The sequence below is a fragment of the Epinephelus lanceolatus genome, chromosome 13 (genome assembly GCF_041903045.1).
Source record: "Epinephelus lanceolatus isolate andai-2023 chromosome 13, ASM4190304v1, whole genome shotgun sequence".
Classification (NCBI taxonomy): Eukaryota; Metazoa; Chordata; class Actinopteri; order Perciformes; family Serranidae; genus Epinephelus; species Epinephelus lanceolatus.
In genome coordinates this window covers 13,243,309-13,267,718 of record NC_135746.1, presented here as the reverse complement: position 1 = coordinate 13,267,718, position 24,410 = coordinate 13,243,309, and the positions used below count along the sequence as shown (strand labels likewise).

At 43.1% G+C, this 24,410-nt stretch overlaps 3 protein-coding genes across 11 annotated transcripts in view; 1 reads left to right on the top strand and 2 right to left on the bottom strand.

The window, feature by feature from the left end:
* Positions 1-1,882: 1,882 nt before the first annotated feature.
* Positions 1,883-10,303, bottom strand: mtfr2 (mitochondrial fission regulator 2). Its single transcript, XM_033648349.2, has 8 exons — positions 10,148-10,303; positions 8,296-8,478; positions 8,026-8,130; positions 7,423-7,547; positions 3,406-3,617; positions 3,019-3,310; positions 2,677-2,860; positions 1,883-2,416 (listed from the first exon to the last, which is right to left on the bottom strand). The coding sequence occupies exons 2-8, from the start codon at positions 8,365-8,367 to the stop codon at positions 2,372-2,374; spliced, it is 1,035 nt and encodes a 344-aa protein (XP_033504240.2). The 5' UTR covers positions 8,368-8,478; positions 10,148-10,303; the 3' UTR covers positions 1,883-2,371.
* A 118-nt stretch (positions 10,304-10,421) lies between these two features.
* Positions 10,422-13,172, top strand: armc1l (armadillo repeat containing 1, like). The gene is made up of 7 exons (XM_033648219.2): positions 10,422-10,476; positions 10,917-11,089; positions 11,357-11,448; positions 11,588-11,771; positions 11,864-11,980; positions 12,157-12,231; positions 12,368-13,172. Exons 2-7 carry the CDS (start codon positions 10,937-10,939, stop codon positions 12,560-12,562), a joined length of 816 nt encoding a protein of 271 aa, XP_033504110.1. The 5' UTR covers positions 10,422-10,476; positions 10,917-10,936; the 3' UTR covers positions 12,563-13,172.
* A 97-nt stretch (positions 13,173-13,269) lies between these two features.
* The window catches only part of map7b (microtubule-associated protein 7b), a 46,793-nt gene continuing 35,652 nt past the window's right edge, over positions 13,270-24,410 (bottom strand). For 6 of the 9 annotated variants that reach the window (XM_033649454.2, XM_078173758.1, XM_078173760.1 and 3 more), the window contains 11 exons: positions 23,742-23,914; positions 21,314-21,453; positions 20,931-21,166; positions 20,666-20,816; positions 20,278-20,446; positions 20,059-20,163; positions 19,927-19,977; positions 19,807-19,840; positions 19,582-19,690; positions 17,680-17,864; positions 13,270-16,517 (listed from right to left, as the gene is read on the bottom strand). In XM_033649454.2, coding sequence (XP_033505345.2) covers positions 16,507-16,517; positions 17,680-17,864; positions 19,582-19,690; positions 19,807-19,840; positions 19,927-19,977; positions 20,059-20,163; positions 20,278-20,446; positions 20,666-20,816; positions 20,931-21,166; positions 21,314-21,453; positions 23,742-23,914 — 1,364 coding nt within the window. In that variant the 3' untranslated portion in view covers positions 13,270-16,506. The remainder of the gene's footprint in view (positions 16,518-17,679; positions 17,865-19,581; positions 19,691-19,806; positions 19,841-19,926; positions 19,978-20,058; positions 20,164-20,277; positions 20,447-20,665; positions 20,817-20,930; positions 21,167-21,313; positions 21,454-23,741; positions 23,915-24,410) is intronic. The other 3 variants (XM_078173759.1, XM_078173762.1, XM_078173763.1) reach the window with 1 other exon arrangement.

Here is a 24,410-nt window from a genome sequence, read left to right as displayed (position 1 = left end):
GATATAACTTAAGGTTTGGTGTGTCACTGGTAGAAGGTTGGGTGTTTCTCTGTTGGAAAAGTGTTTTATTTTGTGTGTAGTTCTGGTAATATCCACAGATAGTGTACTACAAGTGCACCCGCCTACAGATTGGTGTGGCACACCCCCTGCAGCAAGATGCTCCAACTTTTAATTGCTTTCATGATATCGCTGATTTAATAAAGCCTGTTCTGGACCCACACTGACTGTTGGCTTCCTTACTGAAGTTCACCTGCGGTTATATAAAGGCAAATTTGGATATTACATTACTATTCAACAAGTCATCACTTACTTGTATGCGCTGTCATTCTGTGATTGCGACTTCTGGCAGATGTCAATCAGCTGTCAGTGAGCTGTCATCTGTCTGCGGCTCAGTCAATGCGATGACGTATCGTCCAGTGCGCAGAGGATTGTGGGTCAGAATAGCCAGAAAAGCATGCTGGCTTGCATACTAAATTTTTGGCAAACTGCATTTGACATACTACGTACCGAGACGTACTAAATGTTTTTCTGGTGTACTAAATAGTATGCTAGTATGGGTATTGGAACACACAGCATGAACAAGCTGATCACATCTACCTCCATGACAGACCATGTGCTCACACTCGTCTTCCTCTACAATATAGGCTTGCAATGATGTGCCACAGATAAGTTACTCTGCCACCTAGTGGCGAGTGCTATAAATGTGTCATTTAAAAAAAAGCACTAAATGTTTATTATCCACGGAAGTGTATTGCATTCACTTGACAAATTAAAAAAATCTGTTTTTCTGAGTAATTTTTCTGTTTTTTTGTGGTAATTTTTTTTCTGTTTTCGTGGTAATTTTTTTCTGTTACTCGTGGTAATTTTTTTTGGGGGGGGGGGGAATTTTTTCTGTTTTTCTGAGTATTTTTTCTGAGTTAAGAGAACAATAGAACAGACACTTACATTCCATTCTTGAGAGCTCGATATAATGGAAGCAAACATGACCCGCTTGTTTAGTTTAATCCAGTTTTACTTTGTTTTGGGTTTGAGACACTGCGAGATACTCGTCTTTAAGTCATATAGCTGGTGTTATCATTAGTTTGTCGACTTTACGCAGGCACCTTAAGACTTTGCGGTTGTTCAGATGAAAAGCCCATTCAGATCTGCTGGACATTGCAGTGTTTCTCCAGAATCAGTTGGACACATAACCCAAAACCAAGTAAAACTGGATTAAACTAAACAAGCGGGTCATGTTTGCTTCCATTATATCGAGCTCTCAAGAAAGGAATGAAAGCGTCTGTTGTTCTATTGCTCTAACTCAGAAAAAAAATACTCAGAAAACCAGAAAAAATTACCCCGAAAAACAAAACAAAAAATACCACGAAAAACAGAAAAATAAAAAATTTACTCAATAAAACAGATTTTTTTAATTTGTCAAGTGAATTCAATACGCTTCCGTAATTATCAAACAAAATGTTGAATTAAAGGATAGAGTGGTGCATGAATGAGTCCTAAAGCCCACAATCCAGTTAGCATTTTAGCACCTCTGGTTCCCTCATCTTGAAATCGTTTTTGGCTGATGGCTAATAGTGCATTAGATCCAATTTTCCACTCGTTTCTTAGGTGACAGAGCACAGCTGTCAACTCCTAATTTGATGAATATGACACCCATGCAACTGTAGCAGTGCTGAATTGCTGAAGTACAATTTATTAATGTGATCTGCTGTAGCTACTCGAACAAAGCATCAATGTGAAATGACATCTCGTGCACGACTCTGGATGTGTTGGTGCAAAAATCAATTCAGTGTCTCACTGCTGTGACAGTTACAAATACAGACAAAAAGTGGATTTGGACAAACACGCTGAAACATTACAGAGAAGGAACAACAACAACAAAATATTGATCAGTGCACTTTAACACTTTAATACAATAAAAGAAGCTGAAACAGCAGTTGCATAGGACAGAGCTGTGTGAATCTCAGTACCCGCTGTTACTCGTTTCACTTGGTTGAGGTAAGAATTATAAGGCCTCACAAAGTGACGTTAGAGACGTTAAAGCAGGTAGCTACACTACTTAAACACATTATTTCACCTCAAGGTATCATTACTGTATGAATAACACTGGAAACTGTACAAAACAACCGTACCCAAACCCTTGTTCACAGTGAACTGAGTAACAAACGTACATTCAAGCCTCCCAACAAAGAAACATTGTTCATTGTGAGACAAACACTCCTACAAGAACAAAAGAATAACAGACAAACAAAAATAAAAAATGAAATGTACATCAGTAGCTGCAGTAGTAATCTGTCTGTGAGGCACATCTGTGGGAGCTGTTATTGGCTGATGGGGCGTCTGAGTTTGACATTTTGGGGTCAGATCGACAGGATCAGAGGTGGAGGCGACCCTGACTGCGTCTCATGTGGAGAGGGACCTGGAACAGAAGCATCAGATTAGAAGATCAGAGGTTTGTGAGAGCTGGGGTGTCTGTTTTTATTTATCTAACAGCTACTTAGCTGCAGCAGAGTTAGTTAGACACATCAGCTTCAGCAATAACAACAGCAACAACAATACAACCACAACATCAAGATATAACAAAATTTCGTAACGTTAGATCAAGTGTTAGAGTTAATGTGTTGATTCTCCAGACGTTGTCCGGAGTTCATATGTGAAAACGGCTTATGAGAAACAAACCTTGGGTGTTTCTGGACTGCCAAACGGCGAGAGCTCAAGCGAGTTCTCCTTATCAGAGGAATTGTTGTGGCGATGCTGAGCGAACTTTCTCTTCAACGCTTCTGCGATTAAAGCCGCTGGGTCACTGAGCAATGCTGTACCTCCCTTACTGCGTCTCTTTCTGACCGGTGTCCCCCCAGGTGATCTACGAAGACAAAAAAAGGAGGATGCCTTGTTTGTTGAATAAGTTATCACTAACCCTAACCCAAATGAGAATGAGGAGAGGATTCTACAGCATTAAGATGTAAACTATCACATGTAAGGATATTAACATTGGTACAAAAATTCAATCCTCGTGCCTACCTCTCCACTGATCGCAGTTTAACTTGATTTAAGTCCTTGAGAACATCCAGCATGGACGGCATCCCTTTAACTTTGGAGTCCTGCGGCTTGTCAAGGTCTTTCTCGTTCCTCCTGCGCTGGCGGATCAGCTCTAATACAGAGTCAGAGGAGGCGGCTGAGCAGGAAGGAAGAGGAGGAGGAGGTGGAGGCGGCGGTGGGGGAGGAGCAGCACAGCGAGGCGTGGAGGTGAGAGCTGGCAGAGGGGGAGGAGACATCAAAGGCGTGCCTATGGTATTCTGGGGCTCGGTCAGACCTGACAACACGTTGAAAGAGCACCAAAGGTTAATCATAAATCACAGCGCTGAACATATCTGTGAGAAGAAGAACTTCACGGAGCACTTGAGGTACCTGAGCCTGGAGCTGCAGTAACGATCATGGCTATCTGAGCTCGTAGTTTGAGCAGCTCGCACTCCAGCGCTGTGATCTTCCTCAGAGCCTCTGGATCAGCTGTCTGCCTCACAGGTATGCCTCCTCTCTGGGCTTTACTCGGCTGGGCCGGTCCTGGGTATCTCACCACATTCTGGTTTACAGTACTTTGCTTCTTTGGAGGTAAATGGTTCCTGTGGAGATCATACATCAGTTTTAAACTTATACTTACACCGCAGAATAAAAAGTAAGACACATTTTTGAAAACATTTTTAAAAAAACTGATTAAGTTTGAATATTTAATATTGCCCCGCCCTAACCAAACCATCCATACGTGTGTGTTTTCAAAGCTGTAAAACACAAATCCATGCAGATATGCACTTCCAAGATGAATCCTGAAGTGGTAGTGATTAAGGCCCTGATCACACTGAAAGTGTTGTAGCAGCTGTTGTTTTTAATGAAAATGAAGTTTTTGTGTTGCGACGTGCTTCGCGTTTCTGCGCTCTAGGCGCCTGGCATTTTTGCCAGAGCGCTCTGAACTCCTCCAGTTGAAAAAAACTCCAAGTCAAAGCAAAAAAATGCCCCATGTCATCTCTTTTTTTGTCATCGTTCTTCCCATCGTCCAATCAGATGATTTGAGAGACAGGCCTAACCGGGTGGACAACAAGTTTACAGTTGGTAAACTATGGAGGAGAAACTCGTGGTAGCGGTTGCTGGTTACCCAGAGCTATACGGCCTGACGATAGGCAGCAGGTTGTCAAACTGGAGAACGTCCATCATGGAGGAGAAGCTCCTGGACCAACTGGTGGTACTCCCCATGATCCACCCTCTTTTTTAGGGTCTCATGTAGCCACACAGATCTCTGTTTCCCTGTGCCCAACAAACTATTTGCTGACAGCCTCTCACCCTCAACCAGAGCTACAGCAAGCACCCTCTGCCTCAACATTTTAGGAACTAGATACTGATTACTGTGAAAAAACTAAAATAAATAAATGATAGATTGATGACACAGGAAGGTTAGAATAAAGTAGTAAGTCCATAGTTGCCTGGCAACAATAAAAAGGTGCAACCTGCAAAACTCTTTCTCTGTGATCAGGGCTTAAGGCAGTTAACACTTAACAGAATGTTTCACCTTTTTTTTGTACACTAAATAACTGGATCATGAAGTAAAAAGGGTGAAACATTCTGAATGTTATTCAGGTTATTCAAACATTCAGAATGTTTCACCCTTTTTACTTCATGATCCAATTATTTAGTGTACAGTAATAAATTGCAGTTATTCTCTGTAATCCAGTTCAGTGCTTTCATTTACAGGGGTCAGTGTTCTCCGGCACAGACAGACTGCCTACACATAGGTTACCAGTTTACACTGTGCCAGGAAGACAACAGATATATTTACCTGGCAGCATGAACTACTTTTTACACCTGCCTACAGAAAACAAGCCCCTTTTGCTTGAGAAAAGTACAAACACAATATGTGTTACAATATGTTCTTATGTACTGTTGCTAGGACTCATAATAGGGTTGTCAGTTATGGTTAATTTTGATCGGCTGACACTCATATACCAGCAACTAACTGGTTAATTTTTAAGGGGGGAAAAAGCTAAATGAATTACATACAAGAGGCCTTTCCTTTAACACACTGAGCTTTAGCTCCACATTTTTTCTATCAATTTAGAGGTAGCGGAATTTTAATGTTTTGTAATGTACATGTTTTGCCTTTTAATTTATTTTCTGATAGCTTAGCTGACAACCAGCTGGCTAGTTGTGTTTCCAGTGACCACCCTTCACTACTTCCTTGGCCACTCTGCAATGTGCACCATCCTGGTTGGGTGGAAGCTAGCTCAGTAATTCACTGATTATTGCTGTCCTGGTGGTGGGACATTAAGTGAACAGCCTACGTTCTCCCCCCAGCTAGCCCTGGAGAGCAAGTAGCTTCATTTTGAGTCGCAAAACACGTTTAGCACTGTTGACTATGTTAGCACCACTAGCCATGATGACACTGCTAACGGTGCTAACAGAGCCAGGGCTCAACAATAAGGATTCCCCGATTGCCCGGGGCAAGTAAAACTCACGGTCGGGCATGTAAACTAACAACTCACTTGCCCGATCGGGCAAGTTGCTAAAAATAGTAAAAGTTATTAACTAATTGATAAAATAAATGTATTTTAAAACGTGCTCTTCTGCAGCGGTCTCTCTGCCTGAAGTCACAGGCACAGCTGTGTAACAATGTCCTACCCACAGCCCCCATTGATATTATTTTGCGCGACGGACGCTTCATATAATAACATAACAATATACTATTTATGGTGTTATGCCATCATGTCATTTCTGTCTCTACATGGTCACACGTTAACAATTCTCCTCTGCTCTCTGTATCACGCACGGCGGAGTTCCGCCACACACAGGTGAGCACGCTAGAGCAGCTTGGGCCGCATTTTCCTGACCAAACCTGACCCCGAGCCCGGTGCAGTTTGTCAGCTGACAAAGTTATTGAAATGGACACTGTGTAAATAACCAACAGACTGCTGTTACGCACAGAGCAGTGTGTTTGTCTGTGCGTGTAGCACGGCACTCGTGCTAAGCTTGTGTTGCGTTCAGGCGTTGTCACGTAAATAACAACTTCCAACACTTAAATAGGTCATAGCACAGAACAGCAGCATGTCATGTGACTTTTTACTTTATTATATTCAATAAAATTGTATGTTCCTAAATCTTGAGACACCTCATATGTAAGCTAGACAGACATTTCACCTGCTCATTACTGTGCACACATGTACTGTATGTACTTAGTCCTAAAGAGCCCTTCTGGTGCCAGTAGATACATAGAAACATCCCAGCAGGCTGTGCTTTGCAAGCATACAAAAAAGTTTCACGCATGTGAAAATATTTTTCATGCGTGTGCGTCACCTCCGCTGCTACAACTCCATCCTAAGAGAAACACTGCTGTGTGTGTTCTGTGCAACAGGTGATGTTGTAGTCTACTGGTAGAGTAGAGAGAGAGCTAAGTAGCGTTGAAGTAGAGTAGAGCAGGGCAGAAAGATGGAAACAAAATATATTAAACCCGGTGTTAATACAGCAGAACTGGAGAGAGGGGTGAAAAATAAATAGAGGTGGGCATGGCTCAAGTAGAGCGCAAAATTATAGACGCAGAACGATTGACAAATTTTTCACTTTAAGCCTTGACAGTCATTTTTGTGTAGGAATTAAGCTACAATACATGACATATGTTGTTTTAATTAATAAATACAGTGTAAATAAAGATTACATAACATAAAAATAACTGCAGTCTTTGTTATTTGATAGCCGCTTAAATTAAACAATTTTTATAGGGCAAGTAAAAACAGACTTCGGGCAAGTAGATCTCTGACCAACTTGCCCGACCGGGCAAGTGAAAAAAAACCCTTAGTGTTGAACCCTGAGAGCTAACAGAGTTAAAATAGTTAACGATGCTTAAAGGAGGTTAAAGTAGCTTCATTTTGAGTCACAAACCCCCTTTAGCACTGTTGACAAAGTTAGCACCTTTTGCCTTGATGACCCTGCTAACAGAGCTAACAGTGTTAAAATGCTTAAATGAGGTTAAAGTAGCTTCATTTTGAGTTGCAAAACCTCTTCAGCGCTGTAGGCAATGTTAGCACCACTAGCCTTGATGACACTGGTAACAGTGCTAACACAGCTAACAGTGATAACATAGTTAACGTTGCTCCCACCAGACCCAGGAGATGCACAGTGCAGTAATCTATGAGCAGCAAAATTAACTTAAAAACCAACATGCGTAACTGGTCACAAATATTCTCTGTGGTCAACCAATGGTGGTCAGCTGTTGACATCCCTAACTCACACATGTAATCTTTGACTTATATGAAGTGGATTATGCACTGTTTGTTGATATGAGGACAAAATATTTTATCTGATGAACAGTTTATATGGTTTTGTTCTGTGTAAACTTGAACTATAAAAAAACATTGCTGTGTCTGTTATGTCCATTTGTGTCCTTACCTAGTCTTAGCAAAGCTCTCCCCTTCATCCTCGAACACCCACATGACGTCAGCAAACGAGGGGATGGACGGCGTCTCCGCGGTGAAGTCCACATAACCCTGGGGCCGATGGGTGAGAAGGGGGATCTGAGGACCAAACATGGACAAGGAGGGATTAAACACTGGGAAACATGACAAAAATAAAAGCAGATCACAGAAGTTAGGTGGCTTAAATTCGATCAAAATGTGAACATGATCCTGCAGAAGAAAGAGGGTATGACGTCAACGCAGAGCCTACGCTGTAGCTAAGGCATTGATTCAACACAAATTCTGCATTAGTCCTGGATCTCGGGACAAACAGAAGTCTTTGGTCAGACGATCTCAGCTCTCTCACAGTGTGATATGGTGAGAGGAGCTCTATGATGTAAGAGGGGCCCGTTAAATCTTAAAATATATTCTGTAGCTCACAGGCAGCCAGTGTAGGGAGGCAAGAACGGGAGTAATGTGCTCCTTTTTTTGACCGCGTTAAAACTCTTGCTGCTGCATTTTGGACAAGCTTAGCTGCAATGAATTTGACCAGGAAAAGACTGACATATAATTTCAGATAAGACAAGCAGCACAGTACCTGAAAGTGGATGCGTGGTGAAGGTGTCAGTGGGAGGTTGGTCCCAATCATCCGCACAATGCTGCGATACTGACCGCACAGCTGACTGTCCCACACTGGAACCAGCTGCAGGCAAGACAAGAAAATGTCCATCCTTACAAACTCACTCAGTCAGTTAACTTTCAGGGAGGAAGTAACACTACTGGTGATTTTTCTTGGCACCCATAAACACAACTAGTAAGCCCCTTGAAATCCCTGGATCACAAAACAGAAGTGTGTCTGTGTGCTCACCATGTCCGGAGGCACCCCAAAGTACTCCAGGACGACGCGCAGCACATCTAGAATATCCTCTATTAAAGACATTGGAAGGACTTTTTCATGCACCGGCTGATGACTGCAGAGCTCCAATTTCTGCTGACAGACTTGGTGAGAAGCCAACACACAATGGATGCCACTAAGTCACATACTTCACACCTGAAATGAAACAAAACACACAACACTTCAGCTATAACACACAAGAATTGAAAGTCAATCAGACAGTCTGACATCATCCACATTAGGACAATTACAGAAACTTTAAACCACTGCAAGAATTTAAGAACATATTTGACTCAGCAGGACAGAGCAACTCGCTTTTACCTACAGTAAGCTTGACTACAGCAGTGGAGATTTTACAGGTCTCCCTGAAATGTGGACGAGACAGCTGCAGCTGACTCAGAGCGCTGCTGCTGGAGTCCTAACTGAGACTAAGAAAGCTGACCGCATCACTCCAGAGCTTTAGTCTGACTTCCTGTGTGTCAAAGAATTGCCCCCCCATGGACATTTTCTCCTACACATCAAAAAGATGTACACAGAAATTGAAGCTGTGCGTGAGCCTTCTCATTCAAAGAATTGAGCTTACAGAGCCTACACTGTACCCTACGCCATAGCCTGACGTGGACCTACACGTTGCAGCGATGTAGACCTCGTGTCTATTTCTGTAAGCTGAAACCATTTCCCTCAGTTGTTTTGTCAGTGAACCTTGTGAGCTGTAATGGAGCTGAATTTTGCAACGTTACACCTCTATTAAACGTTGCTGTTGTCCCTGGCTTCATATGAGTAGAGATGTTCGCTAGCCGCTAGGCTAAATTATACAATGTAAAATGCCATAGGCTTGTGCTAAATCATTAGCATGTTGTATTTGTGGGGAAAATGTGTCCAGATAAAGACAAGTCAGTTGTCTGTGAATGCTGCGACTTATAGTGAAGCTGATTTGTGTACTTGTGTTTGAAATTATCGTTATTTAGCCGTGTTTAATGTGTGTTTTGAATCAACTAAACTTTACAGCACTTCACAGAAACCTCCACCGCCAACTAGTGTTTTGGAGGTGTAACTGCAGAGTGACACAGACACACCACCGCACAAGTATAAATGCTCACAACGGTGACAGTGTAGGCTCCGCATAGAGCTGATGCACAAGTATAAATCCTGCTTAACCAGGAAATATTGAGCTGATCGCAATGTGCAATCCTCACCACTAGATGTCACTAAATCCCCGTTTATCCTACACACTGCTCCTTTAAATGTCAGTAACTTTATAGGCAATCCAACCAAAAATGTACATTTTTTTTAATCAACAGCTGAATGTATTAACTTAAACAGGTCTAAATATTCAAGCTGGTGATGATTTTAGTTTAGAGACAAATCTTATAACCTGCCCTACACCCTGTTAACTAAGAAATTAGACACTTGCAAGCACAGAAAACACCCACTGTGGTTTTACTGGGGCATTTTCAGAGCTGGAGGTGCCAAACTGAAGTTATAAAACCTATTTGGATGTCCTATTTCAAACTTCAATTCTGTGCTCCCCTGACTGTAGTCCAGTAGTGATGCAACTGTCCAAGTGCCACCTAACATCACAAACTGATGCTCAGGGAGACAGGTGCCTCTGTACCGTTAGATGCTGACTCGGCTGTGAGGTCGCTCTCGGTGGATCATGAGGTGATTTTCTAACAACCCTACAACAGTAACCTTCTGTTCAGGACGGTGCAGGTAACACTAGCCCGCACAGGTACCGCAGTATGTCCTTCTGTAAAGCTGCATGGCTCATCGAAAGTAAACCAGGAAACACACGGGATAAACAGTAACTTAAGTGCGTACTCACCGTGGACTTTCCTCGTCAAAGCATGCGTGAGTAGCTACATTTGTCCGATATCTCCTTAAAAACAAATATTATAAACTATAACTGCAGATAAACACAAAGAACTTGCAGCTTCCCTCTGAGCTCACGAGTCTCAAGGCAGAAGATCTGTGAAGTCAAATAAAGCCGCAGCAGCAACGGCTCCTGTGATTGGCTGCAAAAACAGAAGTAGTACGAGGAGCCAATAGGAGGGCTCGACCATGCAGCGTCGCAACGGCTGCTCGACCAATAGCTTGTCCCGAAATGTGTGCACCAAATTTGTATTTTTGTGCACGAGCTGCTTCCCCTGTTGGGTAAGAACACCGCAAATACTTAATTTCATCATATTTATCGCACTTTCAGGAAGTTTATATTATCGATATGTGTAGATATCATTTTAATTCGTATGTAAACGGCGCAACGAAACAAATTAAAATGGCGTTTGCTTACGTTGGTCGACTTCTTCACGTTTTAAAAGCAGCTAACGTTAGCATCTTTAGCTAGCCTTAACGTTAGCGCTGCTGCTTGACAGGAGAACTTTTATTAAGCGTTTATAAACTAACGTCAGCTTTACTACCTCGAGTTTCCTAGCCTAAAATCATCTAGTTAACTTCTAAGTAACGATTGCTTATCAGAACTTAACTAATTAAGTTTAACGTTCACCGCAGCAGCGATTTTGTCCACCATTACTTTAACGTTCATCTTAAAACAGGCCACAAACACCTATAAATAACGTCACCACTCTCACTTTCAGGTCTAGTAAAGTTATCAAAGATGATGGATGCACTGTCGGTGGTGAGCCAGCTGCGGGACCTGGCCTCTGAGCCGCAGAATCGAGCGGTGATAGTCCAGGATCAGGGCTGTCTCCCCGGGTTGGTCCTCTTCCTGGACCACCAGAACCCAGAGGTGCTACTTGCGACTCTTCAGGTGGGTGATAGAGACTGTTCATGGTTGTACTGTCCTCCTGCTCAATACACATTAAAGGAAGCTGATTGTGCCTGATAATCAACATTATTATTATTATTATATTGAGAATGATATAACAATGAAAAGTAGTATTGCACATGACATTGACAAATGATCATGATATTGAAAAAGTGTCAGGTACATTTCAACATGCTGGGTAGCTGCAGGTTCCTGTTTTTATAAATGCTGTGCATATTTAATCCCTCTGATGTCTTCCTTTGCCCTCAGACCCTGCGCTACTTGGCTGAGTTGTCCCCCAACATCCCCACCATGAAGAATGAACTGGGTATGATGGTCAGCTTGGAGAATCTAATTGAGAGGTGAGGAGATTTTTATGTATTTTTAACTGCCTGTAGAGTATTTTCTTGTTCTCACTTGTGCACTAGATCTACGCCCAGAGAAGTGGGCAGTGATAGAAGTGGAACCAGGTTACATTAAGTATAATATTTCTTCACACAGGGACGGCTTGTCTGTTGACATCACAGCTTTGGCCCGGGAGGTGTTTGACATTCTGAGTGCGCCTGCTAATCCTGTGCCACGCTCACCTGAGAGGCAGAGGAGGAAGAAATCCCAGTTCTTTATCAACTCCTCCAACAAGAAGGCCAAGTCTGTCACTCTGCACATCCAGGGCCTGGACAGCACTGTGAGTCGGATCACACACACTTATATGCATGACAGGGTTGATTATTATCATTGCCAGCATGGTAACTAACACAGTCTCCCTCTCTTCTCAAGGACCAGCGAGGCCTGTGTGAGGAGGCTCTTCTGAAGGTCAGAGGAGTCATCAGCTTCACCTTCCAGATGGCTTCCAAGAGATGCACCGTCCGCATCCGTTCAGACCTGTCCACTGAGGTAACACACAAAGACAAACTTATACTGTCACCATGTGTTGAGGAAGAAGCCTGTTAAAGTATTAGGTTATATCCCTGCAGCTACTGATCTACACCTGGTGCAGTAATGTGGAGTGAGAAAACCCTACATCTGACCTCTGGTGTCACCTCCTTCCCTTGTGTTTCTTTGATTTGCAGAGTCTGGCATCAGCCATCGCTGCCACTAAGGTGTTGTCAGCCCAGCAGGTGGTGAAGAATGAGACAGGAGAAGAGGTGAGTGGTGGTCTGAGAGCACGTTTTGACAAAGAAGACTTGGTCGTGTACTGTTCAGTCCCTCAAGAAACAAGAATCACAGGTGTGTCTTCACACTTAACTCTCAGCTTCTCTCCCCTCAAACCACTTCACTCAGGTTTTAATCCCTCTGAACCCGTCTGGAGTGGAAGTGCAGCAGAACTCTGCTCTACCCGACTACCTCCCAGAGGAAGAGGAGAGCCCAGAGAGGGAGGTCAACCGAGCAATTTCCCGCACCACAGCTAAGGAGGATTCCAGCGGGAGCTGGCTCAACGCTGCCGCCGGCTTCCTCACCAAAACCTTCTACTGGTGAAACTGGTTTGATTCTCTGAGATCCAGTGACGCAAAGTCATGCTGAATGACTTTTCCCTGCCGCTGGGTTTGTTACTGGAGTGGACATTACTGGATGTTAGCACACCACAGGCCAAAATTGTGGCATCGTGTGCACGGTTTGAACTCACCATCAATTCTTGTGAAATACTACAGATTGTTAACGTGTAAAAGCACTTCTGATTTACTGAAGCCCCGTTTCCACCAAACACTTTCGGTATGGTACCTTTGGACCCTAGCGTTTCCACCACAAACAGGACTCTGAAATGTGGGCGGGGTTGTTGTCACTCACTGCTCCATCCAGCTCTCATGGATTTAGTTGAACGGAGTCACACACACTTGAAAAAATTACTAAACATGTACATAAACAAATTTTCTCTCTGGACTTACATGATGCTGATTTCTACCACTATTCTCATTAAATGTAAATATTTTCTTTAATTCTTTTGGTAAAACTGTCCATTTTCTCTCAATGTAAAAAGTGTTTGAACAACACTTTAATATACAGTTGGAATTTTACATTTTTTTTTGTATATTCGGCTGTTTGTTGGTCATGGTTTTGGTTTATGCTAAAATAAACGTATTACATTTTTTTTAGTGTGCATTAATTCTTTAATTTCTCCACCATTATTCTGTACTTTTGATAAAAAAGGACACAATCATTACATTACCACATCAGTAAATAAGTAATCAATTCAAAAAGTTTTATTTACTTGCCAAACGGTACAGCTGCAACAGTCGTACAGTGATTTCAGTTTTACAGTGGTTCAGAGATGTCACCCCACAGACCCTCCTGTGAAGTACAGGGCTCGTTAGTCGTTAGTCTCGTGGTCAGTCTTAGTAAAATACATCGACTTTTAAACATTATTTATAGGATATGTATGTATAATGTCATTTACAAGCAGTTTATCTTCAAGATAAGTTACAGCATGTTATGTACTGCTGGCAGAAACCAGCACTACATAACAAAGACATGGGTACGTCTCCTTCCATTTTGGTGATACTGCAGGATGTGAACAAAGAGGAAGTGCAAAGGTTTGAGAATCAAATGCTAAAAGAGCAGCTAAAAGATGAAAGTGAATATAACAGGAGGGCAACGGTTGGGTTCCAGTTATTTACCTTAAAGGGTGACTTCAGTATTTTTCAATCAGGGCCTCATATTTCCATGTTTTTGTGTCTAAGCGACTTATGGAAGAATAATTTTTGAAACTGGTCCAGTATTGAGAGAGATAGCGGTGACGCTTCGGGGCAATTGTGCACCGTCAATTTACATCCTCTAAAAATGCTTGTTTTTGTCACTGACAGCCCCAGATTGTTATTTTAAGCTTATGACAACAATATGGAAAGGATCCCTACAGAGATAGACCTTTTTGTTTAACCAGAAACAGCCCTGAAATCTTTATCAGCAAACCCACCAAACTCCATTTAAAAAAACAGTAATTTTAGCGTGCTTAGAGTCAGCATATTTCACATGTAACTTTGTGAATTTGGGGTTCATTTTAACCAAAAAAAGTTTGTGATTGTTGGAACAGTGGTAAGATGAGTCAAGATAGTTTTTGTGGGTATTATTTTGTTTTGTTCACCTTTGAATGAAGTGTGTTTTACTGTGATAAAATTACTGTTTAATTAAATGGAGTCTGGTGGGTTTGGCAAAACAGTTTCAGGGTTGTTTCTAGTTCAACCAAAAGGGATCATACTCTTTGACAAAAAGGTCTATCTCTGTAGGGATCCTTTCCAGTAATGCAGTCAGACACTTAGAATAACAATCTGAGCCTGTCAGTGGCAAAACCCAGCACTTTTAGAGGATGTAAATTGACAGTGCACAACTGTGCATTAACCCTTTGAAACCTGGAGCAACATCACGTTTGTTGTGCTGCTTTCAGACGCCTTTCACAAGTATTGTAACCCCTGAACCCTGAGCTGATTGATACAATTTCTTTCAAAAACATGGCAACTTGGTAAGAAATGTTACACAAATTGCAAAAAAAGAGATTTAGGGAATTATTTTTAAAAAGCTAGGGAAAAACTTTATTTATAATCATAATTATTATGTTACATAATTATCATACTTTTAAAGCTCTATTTCAAGGTTATTTCCTTGTTTGTTTTTATTAACTTTTTTTTTTCGTTTTTAATTTTTATAGAATTAAAAATTATAGTTTTTAATTAAAAAAAAAAAGCTAGGGAAAAACATTATTTAGAATGATTATATATTCAAAATTATGTTACATAATTATAACTTTTAAACCCTTTTGAGGTAATTTCCCTTTTTTTATTTATTAATTTTCTTGTTTTAAATTTTCTCCTTTTACAATTTCTTGCTAACTTCTTAGGTTAATTTCTTCTTGCATTGCTCATTGCCTTCTTCCCAGGTTATTGAAGGAAACCAAGCCAATTTGCTCAGGTTTTTCAGGGATAACATTTCATTGCAGCCTGTTTGCTCTCGCTCAATACTGGACCAGTTTCAAAAATTGTCTCCATTAGTCACATTGACAAAAAAACATGAGAAAACAGGGTTGGAAAATACTGTACGTACCCTTTAATTCCCCTCTTTTGTCTTTCATTAATGAAAATCTGCACAAAGGACCAGTAGTTTGTCATTATACCTCTCGTATGATGACTCACACTTCATCATGAGCTGTCATACTTTTAACATAAATCAAGATGCAACTGGAGAGTTGTGGCATGTGGCCAGAACCTCACAGCTCATGCTGGGAATGCATAACTTCATTTCAATGACAAAGACGAGTCATTCTTCCTACAGTGTGTCTGGTAAGGCAAAGGAACGTCAAAATTAGCAGCATTTCTTCTTAAATCCTTCATCAGAAAGATCAAACCAATCAGATTATTTCAGAATCAACATCAGCAAATTATTATTTTAATCTTTTTTTTTTACTTGGCCAAAACAAAAGTAAACCTCCTAAGCTACAGCGGAGTCCTCACACACCGGCTGGGTGTGACAGGAGGCAGCACTGACGGGGTTAACAAATGAAAATAAAGGGCAGTTAACGTTGAAGCAGGTTTTTCTTTTTTCAATTTAAACAAAGACAGGACGAAACAAAGAATCACATTTCATCTGTACAGCAATTAAATAAAACTAAACAAAGAATAATCAGTAGTTTACACCCTAATTCTCAGCTGAGAACAGTATTTTCATTTTGTCATTATTTAACTTAAACTCCATGATACTCCAACGCCCACGGCCTCGCCCCCCAAAAATACCCTCTAGTCTTAAACACTGTAGACACAGCAAAAATATATTACAAGACACTTTCCTGCAGTTTTAATACAACTTCATGCACTGACATCGTTCCTACATCTCGTCTCTTCTGTAACGCTGAAACGTGAGAATTAGGAGGTTCCAGTTAGCGCGTTAATGAAACCTCGTAATTCGGAGCCTGTTGTGTGAGTTCCAGTTACGCCACTGATTTCGTCAGTCTGATTACAGTGTGTTCTACAGCAACAAAAAAAAATCTCTTCAAGTATCACGGCTGAAGACTTTACAGCTGATCTCAGTTTACATTATTATTAGTCTCTCATTCACTCACACGCACACACACACGTTTATAGAGTCAATTCTGTGATTTCAGGACATTCACGTCAGAATCAGGGGTCGTCGGGGCCGCACACAGAACACTGTGACCGAGTGTGGTCAGAGACAGAGAAGACAATCTGTCCCCCAGAGAGTGTGTTGAAGGGAAAGTCTCTCTGGAGGTGTTTTAGGGAGATCTTTGGAGACACCATCTTTGGGAAATGGCTGCGGTGCTCTTCTGTTGTGGGAGGGTGAGAAAGTAAACCTCAGGAAGGGTCGGGCTGTGATGCTGCGAGTCCTTCCTTTGATTCAGTCCAACAGCGCTGTGTTACCTCTCTCTGGCCGTCTCACTTCCTGTCTCTCTGGGTGTGGAAGCATCTCGGCCTAACAGGACGTCAGGCAACATCTACAAACAAGGGGTAACAAAGAAAACTGTCAGTGCTATGAAGGCTAAGGTCAGGTAAATAACCCACCTCTTTAAAAAAAGATACAGAAAGTCTCTGCTTTACAGATAAGATAAGGCGAGACGAGACGAGCAAAAAGCTCACATCTGCAGCATCAAGTTTATGTTTGTGTAGCTAAAGTTAACCCCAACTTATAGGAGTGCTTCACTCCTCACTGCTACAAACCAGCTCTGGAGACAGACCCTCAGCAGCGGGGACCGGGGGGACTGAACTGCTTGGGCCGGATCGGTAAACTTTCTGTTGCTGCTGTTACACAGTTAAGACATGGTGTTGCGACTAGCCTGCTGTGGCACCTAGCACTGAAGGGTTTGCACTGGCCAAATTCAAGACGCTATATCCATCCCTCCATCCATTTTCAACTGCTTATCTGAAGCCAGGTCCCGAGGGCATCATGCCAAGCAAAGCACCCCAGATGTCCCTCTCCCCAGAAACACTTTCCAGCTCCTCCTGGGGGACCCCAAGGCATTCGCAGGCCAGATGAGATATATAATCCATCCAGCGTGTCCTGGGTCTGCCCCGGGGCCTCCTATTTGGTGGACAGGAGGCGCCTAGGAGGATCCTGATCAGATGCCTGAACCACCTCACCTGACCCCTTTTGATGCGAAGGAGCAGCGGCTCCACTCCAAGCCCCTCACCCTATCTCTAAGGCTGAGCCCAGACACCCCACGGAGGAAACTTGGCCGTTTGTATCCGCGATCTCATTCTTTTGGTCACTATTCAGAGCTCATGACCATAGGTGAGGGTTGGGACGTAGATGGACCAGTAAATTGAAAGCTTCACCTTCCAGCTCAGCTTCTTCTTAACCACGACAGTTCGGCACAGCACCCACATCACTGCAGACACCGCACCAAACCGCCGATCCATCTCACGCTCCATTCTACCCTCACCCATGAACAAGTTCCCGGGATACTTGACCTCCCTTGCTCACTATTTTTCCCAAATGCTGTGTATCGGCATTCATTATGTAAGATGATCACGCCCAAAGTTAACCACCACAACCAACTTCCTCTGGAACTTTATCAGGAGAATAAAGATGAGGAAATGTAGTAGATGATAACAAATGAAAGAGAGGGGTGAAGCAGACAGAGGAGGACACTTTCTGACCTGGTCCCTGCTGGGCTGATATGTCCTCTATTCCGCTCAGAGGCTTTAGGAGACCGTTCTCCCTGAAGGCTAAAACAGAAACTCCCTCCTCCTCCTGCTGCTGCTGCTGCTGCTCCTCTCCCTCAGGAGGAGACAACCTGGAATGTGAAGGCAGTACAATCACCTCCTCAAACTCCCCGTTCTCCCTGGAGAAAGATGACGGAGAGGAGATTTATTTAAATTTTAGCCACCTGGAGTACATCATGTTTTCTGTGAATGTACAGTACAGGCCAAAAGTTTGGACACACCTTCTCATTCAATGCGTTTTCTTTATTTTCATGACTATTTACATTGTAGATTCTCACTGAAGGCATCAAAACTATGAATGAACACATGTGGAGTTATGTACTTAACAAAAAAAGGTGAAATAACTGAAAACATGTTTTATATTCTAGTTTCTTCAAAATAGCCACCCTTTGCTCTGATTACTGCTTTGCACACTCTTGGCATTCTCTCGATGAGCTTCAAGAGGTAGTCACCTGAAATGGTTTTCCAACAGTCTTGAAGGAGTTCCCAGAGGTGTTTAGCACTTGTTGGCCCCTTTGCCTTCACTCTGCGGTCCAGCTCACCCCAAACCATCTCGATTGGGTTCAGGTCCGGTGACTGTGGAGGCCAGGTCATCTGCCGCAGCACTCCATCACTCTCCTTCTTGGTCAAATAGCCCTTACACAGCCTGGAGGTGTGTTTGGGGTCATTGTCCTGTTGAAAAATAAATGATCGTCCAACTAAACGCAAACCGGATGGGATGGCATGTCGCTGCAGGGTGCTGTGGTAGCCATGCTGGTTCAGTGTGCCTTCAATTTTGAATAAATCCCCAACAGTGTCACCAGCAAAACACCCCCACACCATCACACCTCCTCCTCCATGCTTCACAGTGGGAACCAGGCATGTGGAATCCATCCGTTCACCTTTTCTGCGTCTCACAAAGACACGGCGGTTGGAACCAAAGATCTCAAATTTGGACTCATCAGACCAAAGCACAGATTTCCACTGGTCTAATGTCCATTCCTTGTGTTTCTTGGCCCAAACAAATCTCTTCTGCTTGTTGCCTCTCCTTAGCAGTGGTTTCCTAGCAGCTATTTGACCATGAAGGCCTGATTGGCGCAGTCTCCTCTTAACAGTTGTTCTAGAGATGGGTCTGCTGCTAGAACTCTGTGTGGCATTCATCTGGTCTCTGATCTGAGCTGCTGTTAACTTGCGATTTCTGAGGCTGGTGACTCGGATGAACTTATCCTCAGAAGCAGAGGTGACTCTTGGTCTTCCTTTCCTGGGTCGGTCCTCATGTGTGCCAGTTTCGTTGTAGCGCTTGATGGTTTTTGCGACTCCACTTGGGGACACATTTAAAGTTTTTGCAATTATCCGGACTGACTGACCTTCATTTCTTAAAGTAATGATGGCCACTCGTTTTTCTTTAGTTAGCTGATTGGTTCTTGCCATAATATGAATTTTAACAGTTGTCCAATAGGGCTGTCGGCTGTGTATTAACCTGACTTCTGCACAACACAACTGATGGTCCCAACCCCATTGATAAAGCAAGAAATTCCACTAATTAACCCTGATAAGGCACACCTGTGAAGTGGAAACCATTTCAGGTGACTACCTCTTGAAGCTCATGGAGAGAATGCCAAGAGTGTGCAAAGCAGTAATCAGAGCAAAGGGTGGCTATTTTGAAGAAACTAGAATATAAAACATGTTTTCAGTTATTTCACCTGTTTTTGTTAAGTACATAACTCCACGTGTTCATTCATAGTTTTGATGCCTTCAGTGAGAATCTACAATGTAAATAGTCATGAAAATAAAGAAAACGCATTGAATGAGAAGGTGTGTCCAAACTTTTGGCCTGTACTGTATCTAAAACTCTACCTCTGGTCAGGGTGGCTCAGTGCGGTGGTGTTTGGGTCGGCTTGGCGGCCGTTGCTGTTGTGTGTTGGTGATGCAGTCACTGTGGATGGACTCGGAGCAGCAGGGGTCACTGATGACGAGATAATACCAACGCAGCAGTCAGAAACAGTGACATGGTAACAACTGAAGTGGCTACATTTCAAAATAAAAGAATGTATTATGATAGAAAAAGGTTTATTAAGGTACCTGCATTGTCTCCATTCCTGTTGGGAACAACTTTCTACAGATGGGAAAGAATAAAGAGAGAATGAACATGATGAACGACAGACTCTTTATGGTCAGTGAGACATTTCCGTGAGTCTTTACCTTCTCTGCTGTGTCTGAGCGTCGTGTTCTCTTCATGATCTCCTCCAGACGCTGATGGAAGAAACATAACTGTTACATGCACTGCACAAGAGGACTAACATGAAATACTACATGTGTGTGAACACGTGTCACCTTTTTCCTCTCCAGGCGTTCAGCCTCCTCTTTCTGGAAATGTTTCTCTCTCTCCTGCCTCAGTCGCTCTGCCTCCTCTCTCTGTCGAGACTCCTCTTCCTCTCTCTAACACACACACACACACACACACACACACACACACACACACACAGAGTTTGATTTTATTGTAAGATCAACAGACGTCTACTTTATAAGGTCGGCTTCAAAACTTTCTCTGACCTGTTTCTGGAGTCTCTCTGCCTCCTCTCTCTCTTTCTGAAGTCTCTCTTCCTCCGCCTTCCTCTCCTCCTCCTCCTTCCTTCTCATCTCCTCCGCCTGACGCTGAGCCTCCTCCTCTCTCTTTGCTCGCTCCTCGGCCTTACGGCGAGCCATCTCCTCCTGCGCCAATCTGTACAGACACACAAATGCATCACAGTCAAGAATGCAGACACACACCTTCAGTCATAGGTGCAGATTCAGAGGGTGCTTTGGGGCCAGAGCGCCACTTATGTGGCCTCCTGACCTCTGCAGCCCTGTTTTGTTTTTCTTGCTGATGTATTCAGTGTTATCCATCTCCTCGCATGCTACTCTAGATCACACAGGTTTGCATACAGCCCAGCCAGCTCACCTCCGCTGCTCCTCCTGTTGCTTGCGCTCCTCCTCTTCTCTCTCCCTCTGCTCACGGGCCAGCCGACGATTCTCAGCCAGGATGCGACTCGCCTCCTCTGGATCTGTAGTGCCAGCTGAGGGCTTGTAGGCTGGAGGACTGCTCACGCTCTCTAGAGGGCATCATAATGAAACTTTGACTAATCTATCTTATAAACGGACTGATAAAAGACAATCCAGACTGAGCGATAATGTGGGTGTGAAAAGGATTTGGCGTGGTAACTGACCGCTGTCTGCTGCTGGTGGTGTGAGCTCACTGCTGCTCTTGTTCTGACCCAGTGGCTGAGGTCGAGGCTGAGGAGGACTGAGGACCTGCTCTTCCTCCTCTTCCTCTCCGGGGGCTCTGGTGGGTTGGGGGCTCTCAGGTGTGACCCTGAAAGGACGAAGATTTCCAGGGTCCTCTGCCCCCGGAGACTTGAGCAGCTTGGGGGTCGGGGGGCGCCCTGCTGACTTCTGTGGAGGCCTGTTTGCAACAACAGACGCAGCAGTTTTATCTGTTTTTATTAAACCTAGTTTGATAGTTGTTACACCCTAACCCACCCTGCTCCCACCAGTCCATAACCCTAATCTGTCCTTCATATCATCAACCATCATGGGTGTGTTCTCCTACCTGCCAGGAGAGGGCGCTGTCACTTTGCTGTTCTTCTTGCCTGGAGAAGTGGAGCGCTTGCTGGGGGGCAAAGTGAGAACGGGAGCCAGTGGGAGTGACAGGTTGCTCCATGACTTCCTCACATTGTCACGGTCTTTCTGCTGTTGGTGCCAGAGATAAAGCGAAACAATAAAAAATTATTATTCAAAATGAGTAGGTGCATTTTTTTTTTAAAACACCTGATCAGGCTCCAGGTGAGCCAGCCGCGTAACGTCACCAGAATAGCACCTCACAAAAACATCCCTGATGACACACAGAGTAATCAGGTGATACAGAAGGTTCACAGAGCGAAGTTGTCCTGACAGCAGCAGCAGATGATCAGTAACAGGATTAGTCTCAGACAGCCTGCCTGTGGCCGTGTGTAACCTCTGGCACCGAGCCATGACATCAACATAAAAAAAAAAAAAATGTTGCCAAAATAAAAATCAACCTTTCCTCACTCAGACCAGCTCACAAGTTATTTATCATCTCCTGTTTGTAGAGGAGGCAGACATTATTACAGTCTGTGCGAGGCACTGAGCCCTCACTCACCTACAGTGTACTGTGCCTAAATATTATGACACATACATGTAAGAGGTGTAACTGGTGTATCACTGGTCTGCCGGATTGGGTCTGGATTATGGATTTGTGTGTCAGTGAGGGGTTTATACATGTGCCCGTAGGTCACAGTGTGGAATATAAAGTACAGAAGATGTCCTTCCTTCTAAGACCTTAATGGTATAAGCTGTGACAGCGCAGCAGACAGATGGACAGCAGGTACAGTATGTATGTGTCTGTGTGTTTGAGTTTGAGGAGCAGAGCAACAGAGATATATTGTGTGTGAGTGATCAGCAGTAAATTACAAACTTCTAATAGTAAAACACTGAAAAATAATAGAAAAATCAGCAGAAAGGATTCATACTACTGTTTGTGTACATAAAAGTGTGTTAAACAATAATACACACATTGGGTATGTGGTGCATAGTATGCGATTTTGGTCGTAGCGACGCACACAATCTGTCCAAAGCCATTGTTCAAGTAGATTATTATACAAAAAAAAAAAAAAATAAAAAAAAAGGAAGACTTAATTTTATCCCATCACGTCAGCACACAAGCACATTGTCTGAGCACCTAGCAGGTATCACAGGTTACATTTCTGACAATGTTGTAGTTGTCTTTTGTATTGAGAATCCATTAGGGATGCACAATATTGGATTTTTTTGCCGATATTCGATATTATGATATATAAAAACTTACTGTATTTGGCTGACTTCCTAGCAAGTCAACACTTAAATCCCCAGACCTACTTTGTTTGAACCAAACCAGCAGTTTCCAGTCAAGTTGCAGGAGAGAACCCTGAGGAACTAATGTTACATTGCTGAGCGCCAGTTGGAAAAAATGATACCAAAGATAGTTTCATTCATGTACAAAAAGCTGTGTCAAAAAAAACAAACTACTAACAGTATGCAAAATGTGCGGGTCGGAACTTACAGAAAAAGACGCAACAACTTCCAACTTCATTTGACATTTAAAGTTTAAAGAACGGTAAGCTGAGTCTAATGTTAGCATAGTTAGCAAGCTAACTGTTAGCTGTAGTTAGCTTAAAGGAAATGGCCACTTTAGAATGAAAATACAGACAGTACTTACTCACCCTCATGCCGACAAGTTTTTTAATCCACAAAACTCGTTCGGGGTATGGGAGGATAAGAACTTGCCGGAAATAATAGCTACACTTGAAAAGACGTAATTTACTCCACTTTTATAGCATAATTTCTCACTGTGGTCAGTTAGCCTGCAGGCGTGCTGTGTTTACATGGCAACTCTCGCGAGACTCGAGAACTAGCACCATCACTAGCCATCAGCTAGTCTCACGTGAGTTGCCATGTAAACACAGCACTCTATGCTATAAAAATGGAGTAAATTACGTCTTTTCAAGTCAATTTTGCATGCAAGCTCTTCAGGGCACTTGGATTACGATGGACGAGCCGTTTTTGAAATGCATTAGCAGAGTTTTATTACATTTTCAAAATGTGGGTGCCTTGCACTTCAAGTGTAGCTGTTATCCCGGCTAGCTGTTATCCTCCGATACCCCGAACGAGTTTTGTGGATTAAAAAAATACACTGGACTTCTTGTCGGCATGAGGGTCAGTAAGTACTGTCTGTATTTTCATTCTAAAGTGGCCATTTCCTTTAATAGCTAAATAATTTTTTAACAAACCTGTTTTAACAAATAAATACAAAAGTTAAGAAGCGCATTGCGACTTGTTAATGACTCGAAACTCAAAAGTCACGATTTGGGACTTGACTGTCTTGTCTTGGGACATGACTTCAAAGACTTGAGTAAAACAATGACTCGGTCCCACCTCTGACATTCAGTCAAAGACAGATGCAGGCTGATGCTGTGACCCACCTGTGTGGTGCCAGTGGTCCTCCTGCGGGGAGTTGTGGCGCAGGACGACACCGTCCCCCTGCTGAGGCTTCTGTCCTGGCTGCGGCAGTGAGGAAGCGGCTGGGCCTGCAGGGCTTTGAAGGACATGGAGCCCATGGGGTGGCACGACACTGAGCGAGGACAAACAGGCATGGCTACGATGACGTACAAGGTGGGAAGTTCGGAGTGTTTCAAGGAAGGTGTGGATCGGGACAGTGTGAGGGTTTGATGAGTAAAGGTTTGATACACAGGAGTGTGAAGCGAGAGATCAGGACGGAGAGGAAAGAATGAGAAGGATGTCAGGGGAGTTAATGAGGAGAAGGTGTGAGTTTGGGAAAACCAGCGAAGGGTGGAGAGGAATGAAAAAGATGTTTGGTGGAAACAGAGAAGAAGAGAAAGAAGGCGTTAGTGCTACTCACTACAAGCTCAACTACCAGCACACTGCAACCATCACCTGGGAACTGCATGTCAAAGAAATTAGTGTCATGCTTTTAAAAGAAGGTTTTAGTCAGGGTTAGACGTTAAGGAAAAAAATGTGACAGCTTTATAAACCACAACACAATATAGAAAATCTTCCATTCACTTTGTCCCATTATAGGAGTGGTTTGACAAACCAAACATGACTATGACAAGTCCCAGTGTTGGAAGCAT

What these genes read in the sequence shown, in the direction of transcription:
- mtfr2 (XM_033648349.2), bottom strand. Translation starts at nt 8,367, where the DNA reads ATGTCTTTAATAGAGGATATTCTAGATGTGCTGCGCGTCGTCCTGGAG. An exon ending in TTGGGGTGCCTCCGGACATG is followed by an intron (nt 8,131 to 8,295) that starts GTGAGCACACAG and finishes TCTTGCCTGCAG; the next exon opens with CTGGTTCCAGTGTGGGACAG. An exon ending in GCAGTCCAGAAACACCCAAG is followed by an intron (nt 2,417 to 2,676) that starts GTTTGTTTCTCA and finishes CTTCTGTTCCAG; the next exon opens with GTCCCTCTCCACATGAGACG.
- armc1l (XM_033648219.2), top strand. Translation starts at nt 10,937, where the DNA reads ATGATGGATGCACTGTCGGTGGTGAGCCAGCTGCGGGACCTGGCCTCT. An exon ending in TGCTACTTGCGACTCTTCAG is followed by an intron (nt 11,090 to 11,356) that starts GTGGGTGATAGA and finishes CTTTGCCCTCAG; the next exon opens with ACCCTGCGCTACTTGGCTGA. An exon ending in GTTCAGACCTGTCCACTGAG is followed by an intron (nt 11,981 to 12,156) that starts GTAACACACAAA and finishes TTTGATTTGCAG; the next exon opens with AGTCTGGCATCAGCCATCGC.